This window comes from Bufo gargarizans, chromosome 9 (assembly GCF_014858855.1).
Source record: "Bufo gargarizans isolate SCDJY-AF-19 chromosome 9, ASM1485885v1, whole genome shotgun sequence".
Lineage (NCBI taxonomy): Eukaryota > Metazoa > Chordata > Amphibia > Anura > Bufonidae > Bufo > Bufo gargarizans.
The window spans coordinates 41,402,282-41,418,023 of record NC_058088.1 but is presented as its reverse complement, the minus strand read 5'-3'; the positions used below and the strand labels follow the sequence as shown (position 1 = coordinate 41,418,023).

Below are 15,742 nucleotides of genomic sequence, written 5' to 3'. Positions count from 1 at the left end.
GAGACCTGGAATTAGTTGTCCATCCAACCTGACAGACTGGGCTGATGGTTCATCTTCAACCAAGACAATGACCCTAAGCCTACAGCCAAGAGAACACAGAAGTGGCAACTCTGTGAATGTCCTTGAGTGGCCCAGCACTGGAGAGACCTGGAATTAGTTGTCCATCCAACCTGACAGAGCTTGAGATGATCTGCTAAGAAGAATGGCAGAAAATGTGCAAACCTTGTGGCTTCATACCCAAGTAGACTGGAGGCAGTTCTCTAAGGTGCTTCAACTAAGTCCTAAGTAAGGGGTCTGTATACTTAGAATGCATAATTACATACACACAATCTAATTTTATTATGTTTTATTGTCATTAGCAGGATAACAAAGGAATTAAACATCTTCGTGATCAGGGTGAATGTTATTTCAAGTCTTTAGAAAATTTATAATTTGATTTGTACAGGTGGATACAATTTCTTACAAGCAGCTTATTCACAACCTTGCTCATCACAAAAGGGAAATACTTTGCTTAAATATGCTTACAAATCAGAAAAAAGCCGACTGCTTACAATTTTAAAGACATTTTGCAGATAACTGTCTTATTTGTGAAATTACACAGATCAAGGATCTCAATTCATTTGCTGTAGAAAAGCAGAACACTACAAATGAAATTATATATAAAAAAAATAAATTATGTTTAAAAAAAAAAAGAAAAAAGAAATAGGTCTATCATTTTAAAAATTCTATACTTGAACACAGTGTACAGCTTGGAAAAAAAAAAAAAAGGGCATCCGTCCATTACTCCTGCATCAAATACTCCTGTATGTAAGTGCTTAAATGTTTTCCAATTAGATATGTCTTCCAAGTTACAGAAAAAGGGCAGATATTCAGACAAGTAGTGACTGAGGTGCAGCAGGAAAAAAAAGCATGCTTTTTTGCTTTGGTTTTCAATGTGGTTGCAGATTTTAACATGAGGTTTTAACCGTACCTCAACTGCCATGTGTGAATACACTTCCACTGCTGGACTGTATAGAGATGCAAGAGTGAAACATCTCTCCACAAAACCATCAATTTTTGGAGGTTGTTGGGGTTCTCAGCAGCCAGACCTGAATGTGCGAGTGAATACCTGATCTGTCAATTCAGAATACCCCACTGTACACAGAGGATGGCTCTGGTATCCTGCACTGAGGTCTCACAACACCTAGACAGGAATCAAGGAGCTCATCTTTTGCTTTCTCTGTCTAGCAGAAAACCAAGCGCTTTCCTACATCAGAAGAGAATTTGATTATGTCAATAACTTGTTTTTTTATATATTTTATCAATAAGTATGCTTTGGGTTATTTTCTGTGCACCGATTGCCCATACCTACAGAGAAAAGAATCCTAGAGGATATTAGGCAAGCACATGCCGTTCATTTACACCATCCTCTTTTAGATATTCTTCATTTACTGTATACATAGTAAAAAGTGGCTTCATGTATTATTGAATAACATTCCTGTTTTATCCTGGATGTTAATGTCTGTATAAGGGAGCATTCACATGACCTTAGGACCGCACAATGATAGACATACCCATTCTTATCCGCAATTAAGGAACGGAAATACAGATAGCACACAGTGTGCTTGTCCATATCTTTTTCTGGCCCCATTGAAATGAATGTGTCCGCACCCGTTCCGCAACGGATGCGGACTTATTCAGACGGCCGTCTGAATGAGTCCTTAGGGTGGGCTTCACATCACATATTTTTCCCCATACAATTGACATATACATTGGAAAATAAAAGGTTACAAAAGTGTAGAACGCCACGTTCTTGTATCCTGCAGAGACTTTGGTAGCCATTGCCCCTGAGAGCTAAAAGCAAAATACACTGTTTATGTCCCTCAGCAGGGTATACACACACACACACACACACCTATGTACAAATTCTACCAGGTCATGGGAGGTGTTTTTTTTTTAGATTTATCAAAACTAGTGCAAAAGATAAGAGCTGTCATTCCGATTAGTTACTGTGAGCAACTCCTCCACTTTTTCTTTGCACCGATTTTAATAAATAACCCGGACAGGTTTGTTCTATGGTGCTCTCTGATGTTGCTTTTCCCATGACTTAAAGGGAATGTGTAATCAGAAAATTACCTATTGTTTAAAACTTTAGATTTTTTATGTTACAATCTAGGTTTTAAAATAATGTATATAATCCTACAATTTTCACAGTGGCCGCTAGGTCTAATAATGGTTCTTGATCGTGATGAGCGAAGCGAGCTACGGGTGTTACATCTGAAGTCGTTTTGTTCATAACTTCGTATTAATACTGTACTAGAGATCCGGCTCCGTTCAGTATTAAAATGTATGGGCTCCGATGAGCCGCAGTTAGTTATTCGGGAAGTCGCGCGTGACTTAGTTGAATAACTTCGGTAGTTGATTTTTCAATTGGAAAACCACTTTAAAACTTGGAGCCAAATTCTGCTTCGGTTCCGAGGTACCAGTCGTAACATCCAAAGCTCGCTTTGTTTATCACTATCAAGAACCACAGCTGAAAAGATTAAGCAGAATCCACCATTCACAAGAGGTAATACAACAGCTTATCTACTCCCTCCTGACCTTACGCCTCCAAAAATTAAATGGGGTTAAACTCTTGTCCATTATGCCTATGGCCTATGTTGCTGCTCTCAAAAACAGTAAGTCTTAGGGTACTTTCACACTTGCGTTGTTTGATTCCGGCAGGCAGTTCCGTTGCCTGAACTGCCTGCCTGATCAGGCAAACTGTATGCAAACGCATGTCATTTTTTCTGACTGATCAGGCATTTTTCAGACTGATCAGTCCAAAAAATGCATTGCAATACCGGATCCGTTTTTCCGGTGTCATCAGGCAAAACGGATCCGGTATTTTTTTTTCTCATTTTTGATTTAGATGCCATTAGCAGACCAAAGAACATATTTCTTTGTATACATCGTTTTCGGATATTTCAACATCTATATTAAAGGAAAGGGGGCAATAGAGAAAGCCGCTCATTAATAACCCAGTGTGGAACTGTATTCACCAATACACTCATCATTCATTGTAAGTTTCTTAAGTGCTATAAATTTACATGATCCAGGAAACTAAATAAAGAAGCGCTAGCCATCAAAATGCAAATCTTCCATAGATAATGAACCCTCTATTGTACAGCGCAGAGCCCCATCCATGGGCATTACATTCTGAAGGTAAAAGAAGAGCCGAGGTATATTTGTTTTCATGCACTAAGGAGTCTAATGTGTGATGCGGATGATGTCTAGGGGTATGACATCGGGGAAATCCATCCCAGCCTCAGGAGTCGACAACTGATCAATGGTTCAACCATCTTCTATGCCTTGTATTTCTCCTTCCCATCCTCACTAATAACACAAATGTGCTGAAATAAAAAGAATACAGTGTTAGACAAGACAGGGAGAAGCTAAAGGGGGTTATCCAGGTTTTAAAAATGGATGGCTTGTGCTTAAAGGGAATCTGTCACCTCCATCATCACTATCTAAGTAAAGGCTCATGCACACGACCGTATGTATTTTGCAGCCCGCAAAAAATACAGATGACGTCCGTGTCCATTCCGTATTTTGCGGAACAGACCAGCTGGCCCGAAAGAACAGTACTATCCTCTATTTTTTGGGCGAAATGGAAACGGAATGCACAAGGAGTAACTTCATATTTTTTTTTTCTGTTTGAATGGTTCCCTATACGATCTACAAAAAAAAAAAAAACGAGCGGACATGGAAAGAATGTACGTTTGTGTGCATGAGTCAGCATCCGTGGTTCTGTTCTCCGGAAAGGACAGAGCATGGTCTATTCTTGCCCGCAATCGCAGACAAGAATAGGCATTTTCTATTATGGTTGTGGCCGTGTGTGGTCTGCAAGTTGTGAAACGCACACGGCTGGCATCTGTGCTTTGCGAATCCGCAAAACACTACGGCCATCTGAATGAGGCCTTAGAGAACTGAACAGTAGCATAATGTACCTTTCTTTCAGCCATTGGCGTTTCCCATCTTCAGAAAAAGAACCTTGAAATGCAAATGAGCCTGCAGTGCCCGGCTAGGGCGTTACTATCCGCAGAAGGAGCCAAGGTCTCTTGCTAGTGACCAAGCCTGCCTTCATGCAGAGCCCAAGCCTGCCTCCTCTCGTCTTCGACATGACACCCCCTGCTTCAGTATATACCCCCTCTGCCACAACGTCACATTCCAGCCCCAACTTTTTATTTATTTTTATAAGCAAACCTCTTCTCAAAGCTGTCCCATGAGACACAGATGATCTCTTGCTACAGGTACACAATTTTTGCTCTTATGCTTCTTCCTACCTCTATCAGCAAGAGTAACTAATCCCTCAGAGCATCAGGGAGCAGACATTTTTCTTTGCAAAATGCAGAAAAGCAGGGGGTGAGCATGTACCATAGGCTGAAAACCTCGCAAAGGTAAGAGACTGGATATCCAGTGCAGTCATCTCTGGTGCTGAATACTTACATTCAAGTCTCTAAAGTATTCATTGTAGTCTAATGCGTATCCCACAACAAACTTGTCTGGCACTTCAAATCCTACAACTAGAGAAGAACAATGTGTTAGCTGGAGAACAGAATATAAAATAAAAAAAAATAAGGGTTACCATCTCCACATAAATGCAGGACTAATGCCAGACCCAAACCAGCACGTCAAATAAAAGGAACTCACAGCATGTGTCGGTGTGATGTCCATTTCTGACCTCTCTCCTCTGACAGGATCGCACAGCATTATACTGATTTATAATGCTGTGTAACCCTGAGAGTCCCGAAATCTGCTGAATTACACTGACAGCATTATGTATACTAACTGTATAAAGCCAGTATATCTGCCTGGCAAATTTTGACTTAAAGTTACTTTTATTGAACCAGCAAGTAATTTTTTGACGGGAAATGACATAGGTGTCTCCCAAAAGATAATGATAATAAGACGATGTACAACAGGAATCATTGTGGGGAAAAAAAAAAAAAAACACCATTTCTCAGCTTTTATTTACATTCGAGCAAAAAGTGTACAGTCCAAAATTATTCATACCCTTCTCAAACTGTCAGTGTCTGTGGGGAAAATCAAAAGTTCTATACCATTCCAAATAGTCCAAGCTGTTCTATAGCATCCTAATTACCCTGATTAATTGGGAACAGCTGTTTTAATCAACTCAACAGGTGAAAAACAACAGCTCTCTGCAGTTGGTTTGTGGACATTTCTAAATGTTTTCAAGTTCCGGTGGCTACAGTGCAAAGTATTATTAAAAAATACAAGATGTTCCGCACTGTGGAAAATCTCAGAGGACGTGGTCGGAAGCCAAAAGTGACACCTGTGCTGGCCAGGAGGATAGTTAGAGAGGTGAAAAAGAATCCAAGGATCACCACCAAGGCCATCCTGGTGAATCTGGGCTCTGCTGGTCACAATGTCTCAAGGCAGACAATCCAACGGACACTGCACACTGCTGGGTTCCACGGATGCAGACCAAGGAGGACGCCACTTCTCCAGATAAGGCACACAAAAGCTCGCTTGGCCTTTGCAAAAGCTCATCTGGACAAAAAAGAAGACTTCTGGTCTTCTGTGTTATGGTCAGATGAAACAAAAATTGAAATGTTTGGTCACAATGATGTTTCCTTCATTTGGCGTAAAAAAGGAGAAACCTTCAACCCAAAGAACACCATCCTGTCAAACATGGTGGTGGGAACCTAATGCTTTGGGGGTGTTTTTCTACCAATGGACCAGGGAACCTAATCACAGTAAACGGCACCATGAAAAAAGAGCAATACATGAGGATTCTCAACAACATCATCAGGCCTCATGCACACGGCCGTGTTCCGCGGCCGAGAGTGGACCGCGGAAACCCGGCCGGGATTCCTCCTGACAGCATGAGCGCACGGCGTCATTGTTTGCTGTGACGCCGTTCGCTTCATGCAGCCGCTCCTGTTCAGTAACACACTATACTAGTGTATTACTGTACGCCGTGTGCTCATGCTGTCAGGAGGAATCCCGACCGTGTTTCCACGGTCTGCTCTCGGCCGCGGAACACGGCCATGTGCATGAGGCCTCAGGCAGTCTGCAGAGAAACTTGGCCTTGGGCACCAGTAGACATTTCAGAATGACAACGACCCAAAACACACAGCAAAAGTGGTAAAGAAATGGTTAGCAGACAACAACATTAACATTTTGGAGTGGCCCAGCCAGAGTCCAGACTTGAATCCAATTGAGAATCTGTGGAGGAAGCTAAAGATCAGGGTGATGGCAAGAAGACCCTCCGACCTGAAAGATTTGGAGCTCATTGCTAAAGATGAATGGGCAAACATACCTGTGGAGACATGCAAAAAGCTGGTCTGCAATTATAGGAAGCATTTGATTGCTGTAATAGCCAATAAAGGCTTTTCTATTGATTATTGAGAAGGGTATGAATAATTTTGGACTGGACACTTTATGCTCAAATGTAAATAACAGCTGAGAATTATTTTTCCCCCCACAATATTGCCTCCTGTACATGCCGTCTTATCTTTTGGGAGACACCTATAATAGTATCATGCACAGACCGCCATTAGTTTAAACCCACCTAAAGCACACCTTTTGGTTAAAAAAACGAGATTTTTGTGAAACTCACCTGTAAAATCTCTTTCTCGCGTGGTTCATTGGGGGACACAGGACCGTGGGTATAGCTTGCTGCTGCCACTAGGAGGCGACACTAGGCTGAAAAGTGATAACTCCTCCCCTGCAGGCTATACCCCCTCCAGCCTGGAGAGAGCATATCAGTTTGTGCCCAAGCAATAGGAGTAGGAGAAAATAACCATACGGTAAACAACCAACAACTGACCAATGCCAGTCGGATCAAACCAGAACTGGGGCCATAGTGGCTCCACAACCGCCAACAATCACGGCAAACAGAAATCACTGGGTGGGAGCTGTGTCCCCCAATGAACCACGCGAGAAAGAGATTTTACAGGTGAGTTTCACAAAAATCTCGTTTTCTCGCTGGTATCATTGGGGGACACAGGACCGTGGGACGTCCTAAAGCAGTCCACGGGGAGGGAAAAAAATCACATGCCCCTGGAGAAAAAACGTCCTTGAGGATGCGTAACTCACTGTCGCCTGCAAGAATTTGCTGCCTGGAACAGTATCCGCCGGTGCCTAGGAAGGCACCCGGTAAGACTTGACGAACGTGTGCCCGGAAGACCAAGACACTGCCTTCCACTCTGGAAGCTACTGCACGAGGAGATGGACCCGAGAATCGCCGACCGCTGGTCGGGTGGGCCAAGACTCAGCTGGGCATTGCCCACCCGAGGGCGGAATGCCCGAGCAACTGTTGAACGGATCTATCCGGAAAACATCCTTTGGAGGCCGTCAGCCTTGACAAGGACCCCAGGATAAGAATTGGTAGAAGTCCTTAGGGCTGTAGGCGCCAGACAAGGACAAGCAAACCCAGAGGCCAAATCACATGGCTGATTGAGAGCTCGGTCCGTGTACTACGAGGGAGAAAGAAGAGAAACCCATGTCTGTGAGGCGTGGAAAGGCGACCACCTTCTGCGAAAAAAGAGGACCTTGGACGGAACACCGCCCTATGTTCATACTTAAAGAAAAAAAGTACGTACAAGAAGGCGTAACAATTCAGAGAAAAAAATAATAAACAATGCCACCAAACAGCTGGCTCCTGGCCGCAGCTGTGGAAGCAGAACTAAAAAGCCAAGTCCTTAGGATTCACCTCTGGTCCAGAGAACAGCCCCTAGGGAGCGGAATATTGGTAGACCAACGCCCTCATAGCCAGAGAGGCTGGTGGTGAGATCTCTAGTAAGAGAAGCTGCCTGAGAATCACTAGGAAACAAACGCCTGAGCCAGGCGTGCCCCACTGCCGGCCAAAGTATCAATACCACATGGGAAAAGTAAGTAAAATAAAAGCCAATGTGAGCACCGCCAGTGATGGGAGCCCAGTCACTGACCATATTTCAACAAAACAGTAACGCTGGGTGGAAGGGCAGACGAGTGGAACAAAGATGAGAGAAATACTCTTGCCGGGTGAAGTTCGACCACAACGTCCAACGCCTTCACCATACCCGAGGAACCCTGGGCCCGAAAAAAATAAATAAATAAATAGGGATGGGCTCCCAGAGTCGTACAACCCATGGCTACTGGTCAGCTAGACAGGAGGATAAGGAAATCAGTTATCCACCACGAGGGGAGACCGGAAAGGAAACGTGTGATCCGTACCAGGAACGAAACTCCTACTAACAGGGGACGTCGTAACATACACCCGCTCTACCCGTCTTGGGAAGACTCTCAGTCCACCCCCGGAATGAGCAGTGAAAGAACAACCACCATTGACTTGAGGTGATATCACTGACATCTGAAGAGAGGTAGCACCACTGGCGACACAGTATGACTACTAGATCCAGGTCCCGCTTAGAACGGCAATCTAGAGCAGACGAGTGCCGTAGGGACTGATCTACCCAGTAGAACGCACTCAAAAGGTAGGTGCCGATCAGCCATTGTAATTACACCATCGCCACACCCGAGCCTACGACAGAAGGACAATAGCCAACAATAATGAAGAAAGACCGGCACTCACTATAGCCTTCAACAAAAGATGATGTCTTTTTTGGTCACATACAATACTCTGACGCGTTACAGGCTCACATCAAGAGCCTTTCTCAAACATATGGATATGGATTGGATGTGGCAGAAGGACAACAGTTGTCAGAGCCACGTACCCTTATTGGTAGAAAACCAGAAAGAGGCCAGAACTAAAGCCCATTCCCATGTGAGACGGGGGCTCCACAGCGTCTAGTGGAGATGCGACACACCGCCAGAAGGGGAGGCCCTACCAGGGAAGCCCCAAGAGTAATGCACACGCCATACTCCAGCCGAGGAGTAGACCACACCGTAGAGGTCACTGATTCTCATGGTAGAGGAATCCGCTGCCTGACGAAAGAACTGTGCAGAAGGAGCCTTCGCATGTAGCGGAGACTCAAACACCCCTCGTGCGGTAGGGGCTACCGTATGCTCCGCCAGCGTGGACATGAGGGGACGGCCTGAGAACACCCAGGAGAAGTTCTGGTATCAAGCTGGCCCAGTCAGTAGAGCCAACCCTAACCCCTCCACCTGACAAGGGCGCTGAACAGGAGCAACTGCCGAATTAGTACCAGGGTAGAACCCCTACCTGAGGGGGGGCTGTCTCGCTACAGCGATTAGGAGCATCTGGCCCTAGCGTGAAGACTACCCTGCGAAGGAGAAGCCGTTGTAGTAGCCACTGCAGATTGCCAGCATAACGCCCTCATCTAGATAAGGATGAGTGGTGGACTCAGCATCCGGAGTCGGTGGAATACTCTGCTTGCTGGATCTTGATCACAGTACTCTGTGCAGTGTGACTGACCTGAACGGTGGAGGCTCATGGGGATGGGGAGTCTCTAGGACACATAAGAGTGGGTGACTCCCCTGAGAGCACAAAGGCCACATTCTTGTGTCTCCAAAGGGTGCATGAAGAAAAGAGGGATACAAAATGGGGGTATCCATAGTCTCCAGTGGCAGTATCCATATGCCACTAGATGGAGAATATCAGGCACCAGCGGTACCGACTGTTGCCACGGACCACCTGTGAAGGGAACCAAGGCATCTAGAGTCGTGGCGTAGCTGAAATACAGCATGCAAGATGCATAGCGATTCCCCCGTTACTGGATCGTTTGTAGAGGGAACTGCCATAGGAAGTATGTGATGGCAAATGGGAGGTGGAATAGCAACCAACGGAAGCGCAAACCCCCGGTAGGGAAGGGGGTAGCGATAGTCAGAACCGCAAGCTACGGAAGTGTAAGTACCCACTCAATGGAGGGGGAAAAACCGACGGCAAACACTGCACCCAGTGGCAGTGCAAACGCTTTACCTACGATCGGGAGTAACATATCCAGTAAGTACTGTACCCCGAGGTCGTGCAATACATCACCCATCGAAGGGGGTAACGCACCTAGCAGGAACTTGCATATTAACGAGTTCTGTACTCTGTGGGAGGTGTCATCATCCCCCCCCCCCAGAAGGGTGTAATGCGTACGTAAACACTGCGACAGCAGTGAGAATGCCATCATGCCACCTAACAGACGGTTAATGTATGCTGACAATACTGAGCCCAGTGGAACTTCAATTCCGCCACTCACAGAAAGAGGGACACCTTGCCGGCATTGAGGCCAATGCTAGTGAGGTCAGTCCACCTCAGGAAGGAGGTAAAACCCAAATTAAGCACTGTATCTAGTAGAAGTGTAAATAGTGCCTAAGGAAGGGGTTAATGCATACACCAGAACCGGTTAACACGGACGTAATCTAGGGACCGAATAACTGTCCTGCCTCGGCCCGCTCGTGCGCAGTTCCACCTCTCAGCCTCTAGCCATGGCTGTTGCAGGTTGCGGCGGTGTTGAAATAAGAACCAAACTACCCGGAGGTGGAATGGAACTAAAGGTCTGCTTACCGATTGCACAGACGGTGCTGTAGTAACCAAACGACCCAGGAGGGTGGATTGGGAACTTCCAGAGGTCCCCCGCTGAGTTGCGCAGGGTAGAAACTCAAACAGACGCCCCCGGAGGGTGGATGGGAAGTTTCAGTTGTCCACAACTGGATTTGCGCAGTCGGATATTTGCGCAGTAGTAGCACCATTAACCAACCGGTCTCAGAGGGCGGATCGGGATCCTCCAGATGTACCCCACTGGATTTATGCAGTTGGAGCATCATCAACCAAACGGCCCGGAGGGCGGATTGGGGACCCTTCGGATGTACCCACTGGATTTACGAAGTTGGAGCATTATCAACCAAACGGCCCCAGAGAGCGGATTGGGATCCTCCAGATGTACCCCACTGGATCTATGCAGTTGGAGCATAATCAACCAAACGGCCTCAGAGGGCGGATTGGGATCCTCCAGATGTACCCCACTGGATCTATGCAGTTGGAGCATTATCAACCAAACGGCCCGGAGGGCGGAATGGGAATCTCTCAGATGTACTCCACTGGATATGCGCAGTTGGAGCATAATCAACCAAACGGCCTCAGAGGGCGGATTGGGATCCTCCAGATGTACTCCACTGGATTTTTGCAGTTGGAGTATTATCAACCAAACGGCCCGGAGGGCGGAATGGGAATCTCTCAGATGTACTCCACTGGATATGCGCAGTTGGAGCATAATCAACCAAACGGCCTCAGGTGGCGGATTGGGATCCCTCATACGTACTCCATTGGAACTTGTGGGCTGAGGAGAGCAGGATCTGCATGCGCACAATTTAAAAAAATTTTTTTTTTTTTTTTTTACTAATTTTTTATGAGGACCTAGCCCGATATGGAGAAGGGCTGTATACTGCAATATAAAGGCACATTGTGCCTGCAGACAGAATCTATAGAAAGCAGGGGCCTGAAATGAGGGAGGAAGTTCCGGCCTAGAAGGCCGCAAAGCCGGGGACTAAATTATCACGCCGGCCGACCGGGACTCACCGCTAGTCAGTACATAGCGAACCTGGATCGATGTCCGGAATGCGGTCACCTGAGTCCGCTGACCACGTAAGCCCATCGGAGGAGTAAATATGCGTGGCCGAAGAAATCAGAAAGAAATAAAACGGTAGGCCCAAATAAAGCCGGGGCATAAATTTTGCGGCGTCCGGCCGAGTAGGGAATCCGTTCTGCCTGCTCTCCCGGGACGGCTTAGTGGACTCCTGAAAAGGGAGCCGCCGAGAAGGTGCGTCGCTTGGCCGACCGGGAAGCCCACCCGGTCGGTCGGAGAGCGGGGTCACCGGAATAGGGCGCAGAAGGCGCCTGTTTGTAGTCGGGAAGGTGAAAGTAACATGCCGCGGCCGTGGAAAGGGATTAACCCTTTCTACTGAGGTGAGCTGGGCGATGGGTGGATTCCTTACCCCCTCAAGAAGGGGCCATGTGAGGGGGACAGGGAGGGACAGTAAAACTCACCAGACTTCATCTGTGTTCTTCACCCATAGTCTTGTACCAGCAGGGCCACCCCACGACCGCTGGCACCAGGCATCAGGGGTCCATGTAGAGAAGGGCTGGGGAGGAGGTGGCCCTCTTGCTGGCGGGAAGCAGGGGAGCTAGGCTGCCCTGGTCCACTTTGTCTTCTTGGGGGAGGCAGGGCGGTGGAAAGGCAACACCGGCCAGCCTCCCAGGGAGACAGAGACGCATGCGAATCTGTGCCCCTTAACCTAAAAATAAATAAATAAAATAAAAACAAAAATCGTAAAAGAGCCACCCTGCTAAGCAGGGAGGTCTGCCTCCTACGACACTAAGCTAAAAACTGATATGCTCTCTCCAGGCTGGAGGGGGTATAGCCTGCAGGGGAGGAGTTATCACTTTTCAGCCTAGTGTCGCCTCCTAGTGGCAGCAGCAAGCTATACCCACGGTCCTGTGTCCCCCAATGATACCAGCGAGAAAACTGTTTTTCTTATTTTCCTCCTCAAAAACAGGTGCATCTTATGGGCCGGTGCTTCTTATAGGGCGAAAACTACGGTATGTCATTTCCCATCAAAAAATTACTTGCTGGTTAAATAAAAGTAACTAAGTCAAAATTTGCCAGGGGTATGAATAATTATGGGCAGCACTGTACCCATCAGTAGAGCTTACAGCATAAGGTCAGACACACACAAGTGAGTTGAATGCGAGGAACTCACAGCATGTGCCAGTGTGATGTCTTGTCTTGACCTCGCTCCTCTGACAGGATCGCACAGCATAGGGCCTCATGCATACGGACGTTGTTTGGGTCCGCATCCGAGCTGCCGTTTTTGCGGCTCCGATGTGGACCCATTCACTTCAATGGGGCCGCAAAAGATACGGACAGCACTCTGTGTGCTGTCCGCATCCGTTGCACCGTTCCTTGGCCCCACAACAAAAAAAATATAGCATGTGCTATTCTTGTCCGTGGCGGACCACAAAAACGGCATGGTCGTGTGCATGTAGCCTTATACTGATTTATAATACTGTGTAAGGGCTCGTTCACATGAACATGTGAAGCCCGTGCTGTGGACTGCAAATTGCGGTCCGCAATGCACGGGCACCTTCCGTGGGACAGGTGCATGGGGATCACAGACCCATTCACTTGAATGGGTCCGCGATCCCGCCGTTCCGCAAAAAGATAGAACATGCTCTATCTTTATGCGGTGTGGATGCACGGAACGGAACCCCAGAAAGCACTCCGTAGTGCTTTCGTAGTGTTCCGCATCTCCGGATTTGCGGACCCATTGAAATGAATGGGTCTGCATCAGTGATGCGGAATGACAACGGAACGGTGCCCGTCTATTGCGGTCGTGTAAACGAGCCCTAACCCTGAGAGTCCTGAAATCTGCTGAATTACACTGACAGAATTATGTATACTAACTGTATAAAGCCAGTATATACCTATCAGTATAGCTTACAGTATAAGGTCAGACACACATGAGCGAGTTGAATGCGAGGAACTCACAGCACGTGTCAGTGTCATGTCCCATCCTGACCTTACTCCTCTGACAGGTTCGCACAGCATTATACTGATTTATAATACTGTGTAACCCTGAAAGTCCTGACATCTACTGACAGCATTATGTCAGTGTAATAGAATAGATTTCAGGACTCTCAGGGTCACACAGCATTATAATGCAGTATAATGCTGTGCAATCCTGTCAGAGAAGCGAGATCAGGACGGGACATTGCACTGACAGGCTGTGAGTTCCTCGCATTCAAGTCGCTCATTTGTGTCTGGCCTCATACTGTTAAGTCTGATTCAATAGTTTTCCTTCCTCGAACTGCAACATGGATCCAACAAAATAAGGCTCAATTCAGGCCTCCTGGGGCGTATGTCAAATGTATTTAAAGACCACCAGTCATCAGAAGTAAGCCAAAAGAGTGCCATTTTGCCTTCTGTTCGTACAGAGTAGCCTGCTGTGCCATTTCATAAAGGCAGGCCTATACAATGGCATACGAGAGAGGCATCTGTACATTAGGAAAGCCTGCTCATGTACACTGCAAATTCTGTGTGAACAGACACTAAAGGTTTCTGAGGTGCTCTAAATAAACCATGCCCTTTGCCAAAACTGCCATTAGGTGCTCTGTGTGGTTGGCACGTAACTCTTCCCCCCATGGTGGCGGATGGAGTAATAGTTACACATCACTGCAATACATGGGCCATGGCCAGAGGAGAAGAGAGATTCTTATAGTAAGACCTCGTTTATAATGAATGCTTGTGACAAGCCAGGTAACGCAATAGAAAATAATTTTCATTTTATATCACTTTATTTCTTCCTCTTCTACTAAAATAGGTGGTCTCATCAAAGACCAGGCAAATTGTTTAATGTCTCCTGCAATGACCAGTCAAATGAAAGGTGGTCCATGTAATTCACGGATGGACCTGGCTCCCCTACTTAGAAAATCTTCATTCTAGATCAGAGTTACTCCTGAGCAAAGTCCATACTCCATAACATATGGAAGAGAGTTGTTCAGGTGAGCCAGCCCCTTTTAGTAAATACCATTGCAGGCAATCTGTCAGGTAAAAATCTATATGAATAATTTACCATACAAGACTACTTACAATCAGGCCTATAACCAACACTGCGAGGGGTTCTCTTCACAAGCAAGCTGTTCCAATAACAAAAAAAATATTACATTATAACACAACCTATTTGTTAAAGGAGTTTTGCCAATCTAACAATTTATCCCCCATCAATAGGATATGAGCTAAGTGTGCGATTGGCAGGGGTCCAACCATTAGGGCCCCCACCGATCACTAGAAAAGGGGCCAGACAGACACTTATCTCCTAAATAATGAGACATTTACTAAATTTGAATCCAAATTTGTATCAGATTACTGTTCGCTTAGCAGTGGAATATCGATGCGTGGCAAGAATTGTATAGGGAAGAGCGGTCTGTCTCTCTGGAGGTCAGTTTGGCCCAAACTACTGCCTCTTTGCATGGCAATCTAGGGGTTACTTGCGTACCCTATGGCAGCGAGCCAAGCTCAGTAGTTGCTACATTTACTACAAGTGTGCGCCCTCTGCTGGCAGCCGCCTCAGCAGCAGGGCTACTTACTTATGAGACATGTTTTCCTTTTTTTTACTGCATGCGTCTTTCAAAGTCATAATTTCCAGTTATGTAAATAATGTAGGCGCCTTTTTTCAGTGATACAGGGGGGTTTATTTTTATGTCATGTTTTAGTATTTTTTTTAAACCCAGGAAAATTTAAACAAAACTAAAAAAACACAGCTAAGAAAAAGGAAACATGTGTTCCCTAATCAGCAGTGCAACCAAGATACTGGTTTACATTATGTCTCCTTTCTGTAACAGTTTGTTAGAGGGGAATATATAGTTTATGCTGCTAGTATTTTTTTTTTTTTTTTTTTTTTTTTTTATACTTTATTATTTTTTCCCCCTTTGTGAACACCCTAAAAAGGTCATACAAGACATTTGAGGGATATTTAACATGACATTTTCTTCAATTGCTGATATTGCAAAACTTGGACAAGGATAACTAGGAATTAGGGATGAGCAAACTTCATATTTTGAAGTTTGGGTTTTCTGGCAATTACGTTATGGATTCCGGTATCACGGACCATAATGGAATTCTATGACAGAATGCACCACGGAAGCCTTTAAGAGGCAGACGTAATAGAAGTCTATGGGCAGCATAAAGGATCTGTCCGGTTTCCGTTAAGCAGGACAGGACTCCTGCATAACGGAAAAGCGGATGGATCAGTCTATTATGACAGAATACAAAACGAAATGCCTCTTAAAGGCTTCTGTTGTGCATTT

General features: G+C 45.9%; 1 protein-coding gene across 1 annotated transcript in view; it reads right to left on the bottom strand.

Moving 5' to 3' along the window:
• Positions 1-329: 329 nt before the first annotated feature.
• The window catches only part of HPRT1 (hypoxanthine phosphoribosyltransferase 1), a 42,070-nt gene continuing 26,657 nt past the window's right edge, over positions 330-15,742 (bottom strand). The window contains exons 7-9 of the mRNA XM_044305456.1: positions 14,526-14,572; positions 4,468-4,544; positions 330-3,371 (exon numbers count right to left, since the gene is read on the bottom strand). Coding sequence (XP_044161391.1) covers positions 3,324-3,371; positions 4,468-4,544; positions 14,526-14,572 — 172 coding nt within the window. The 3' untranslated portion in view covers positions 330-3,323. The remainder of the gene's footprint in view (positions 3,372-4,467; positions 4,545-14,525; positions 14,573-15,742) is intronic.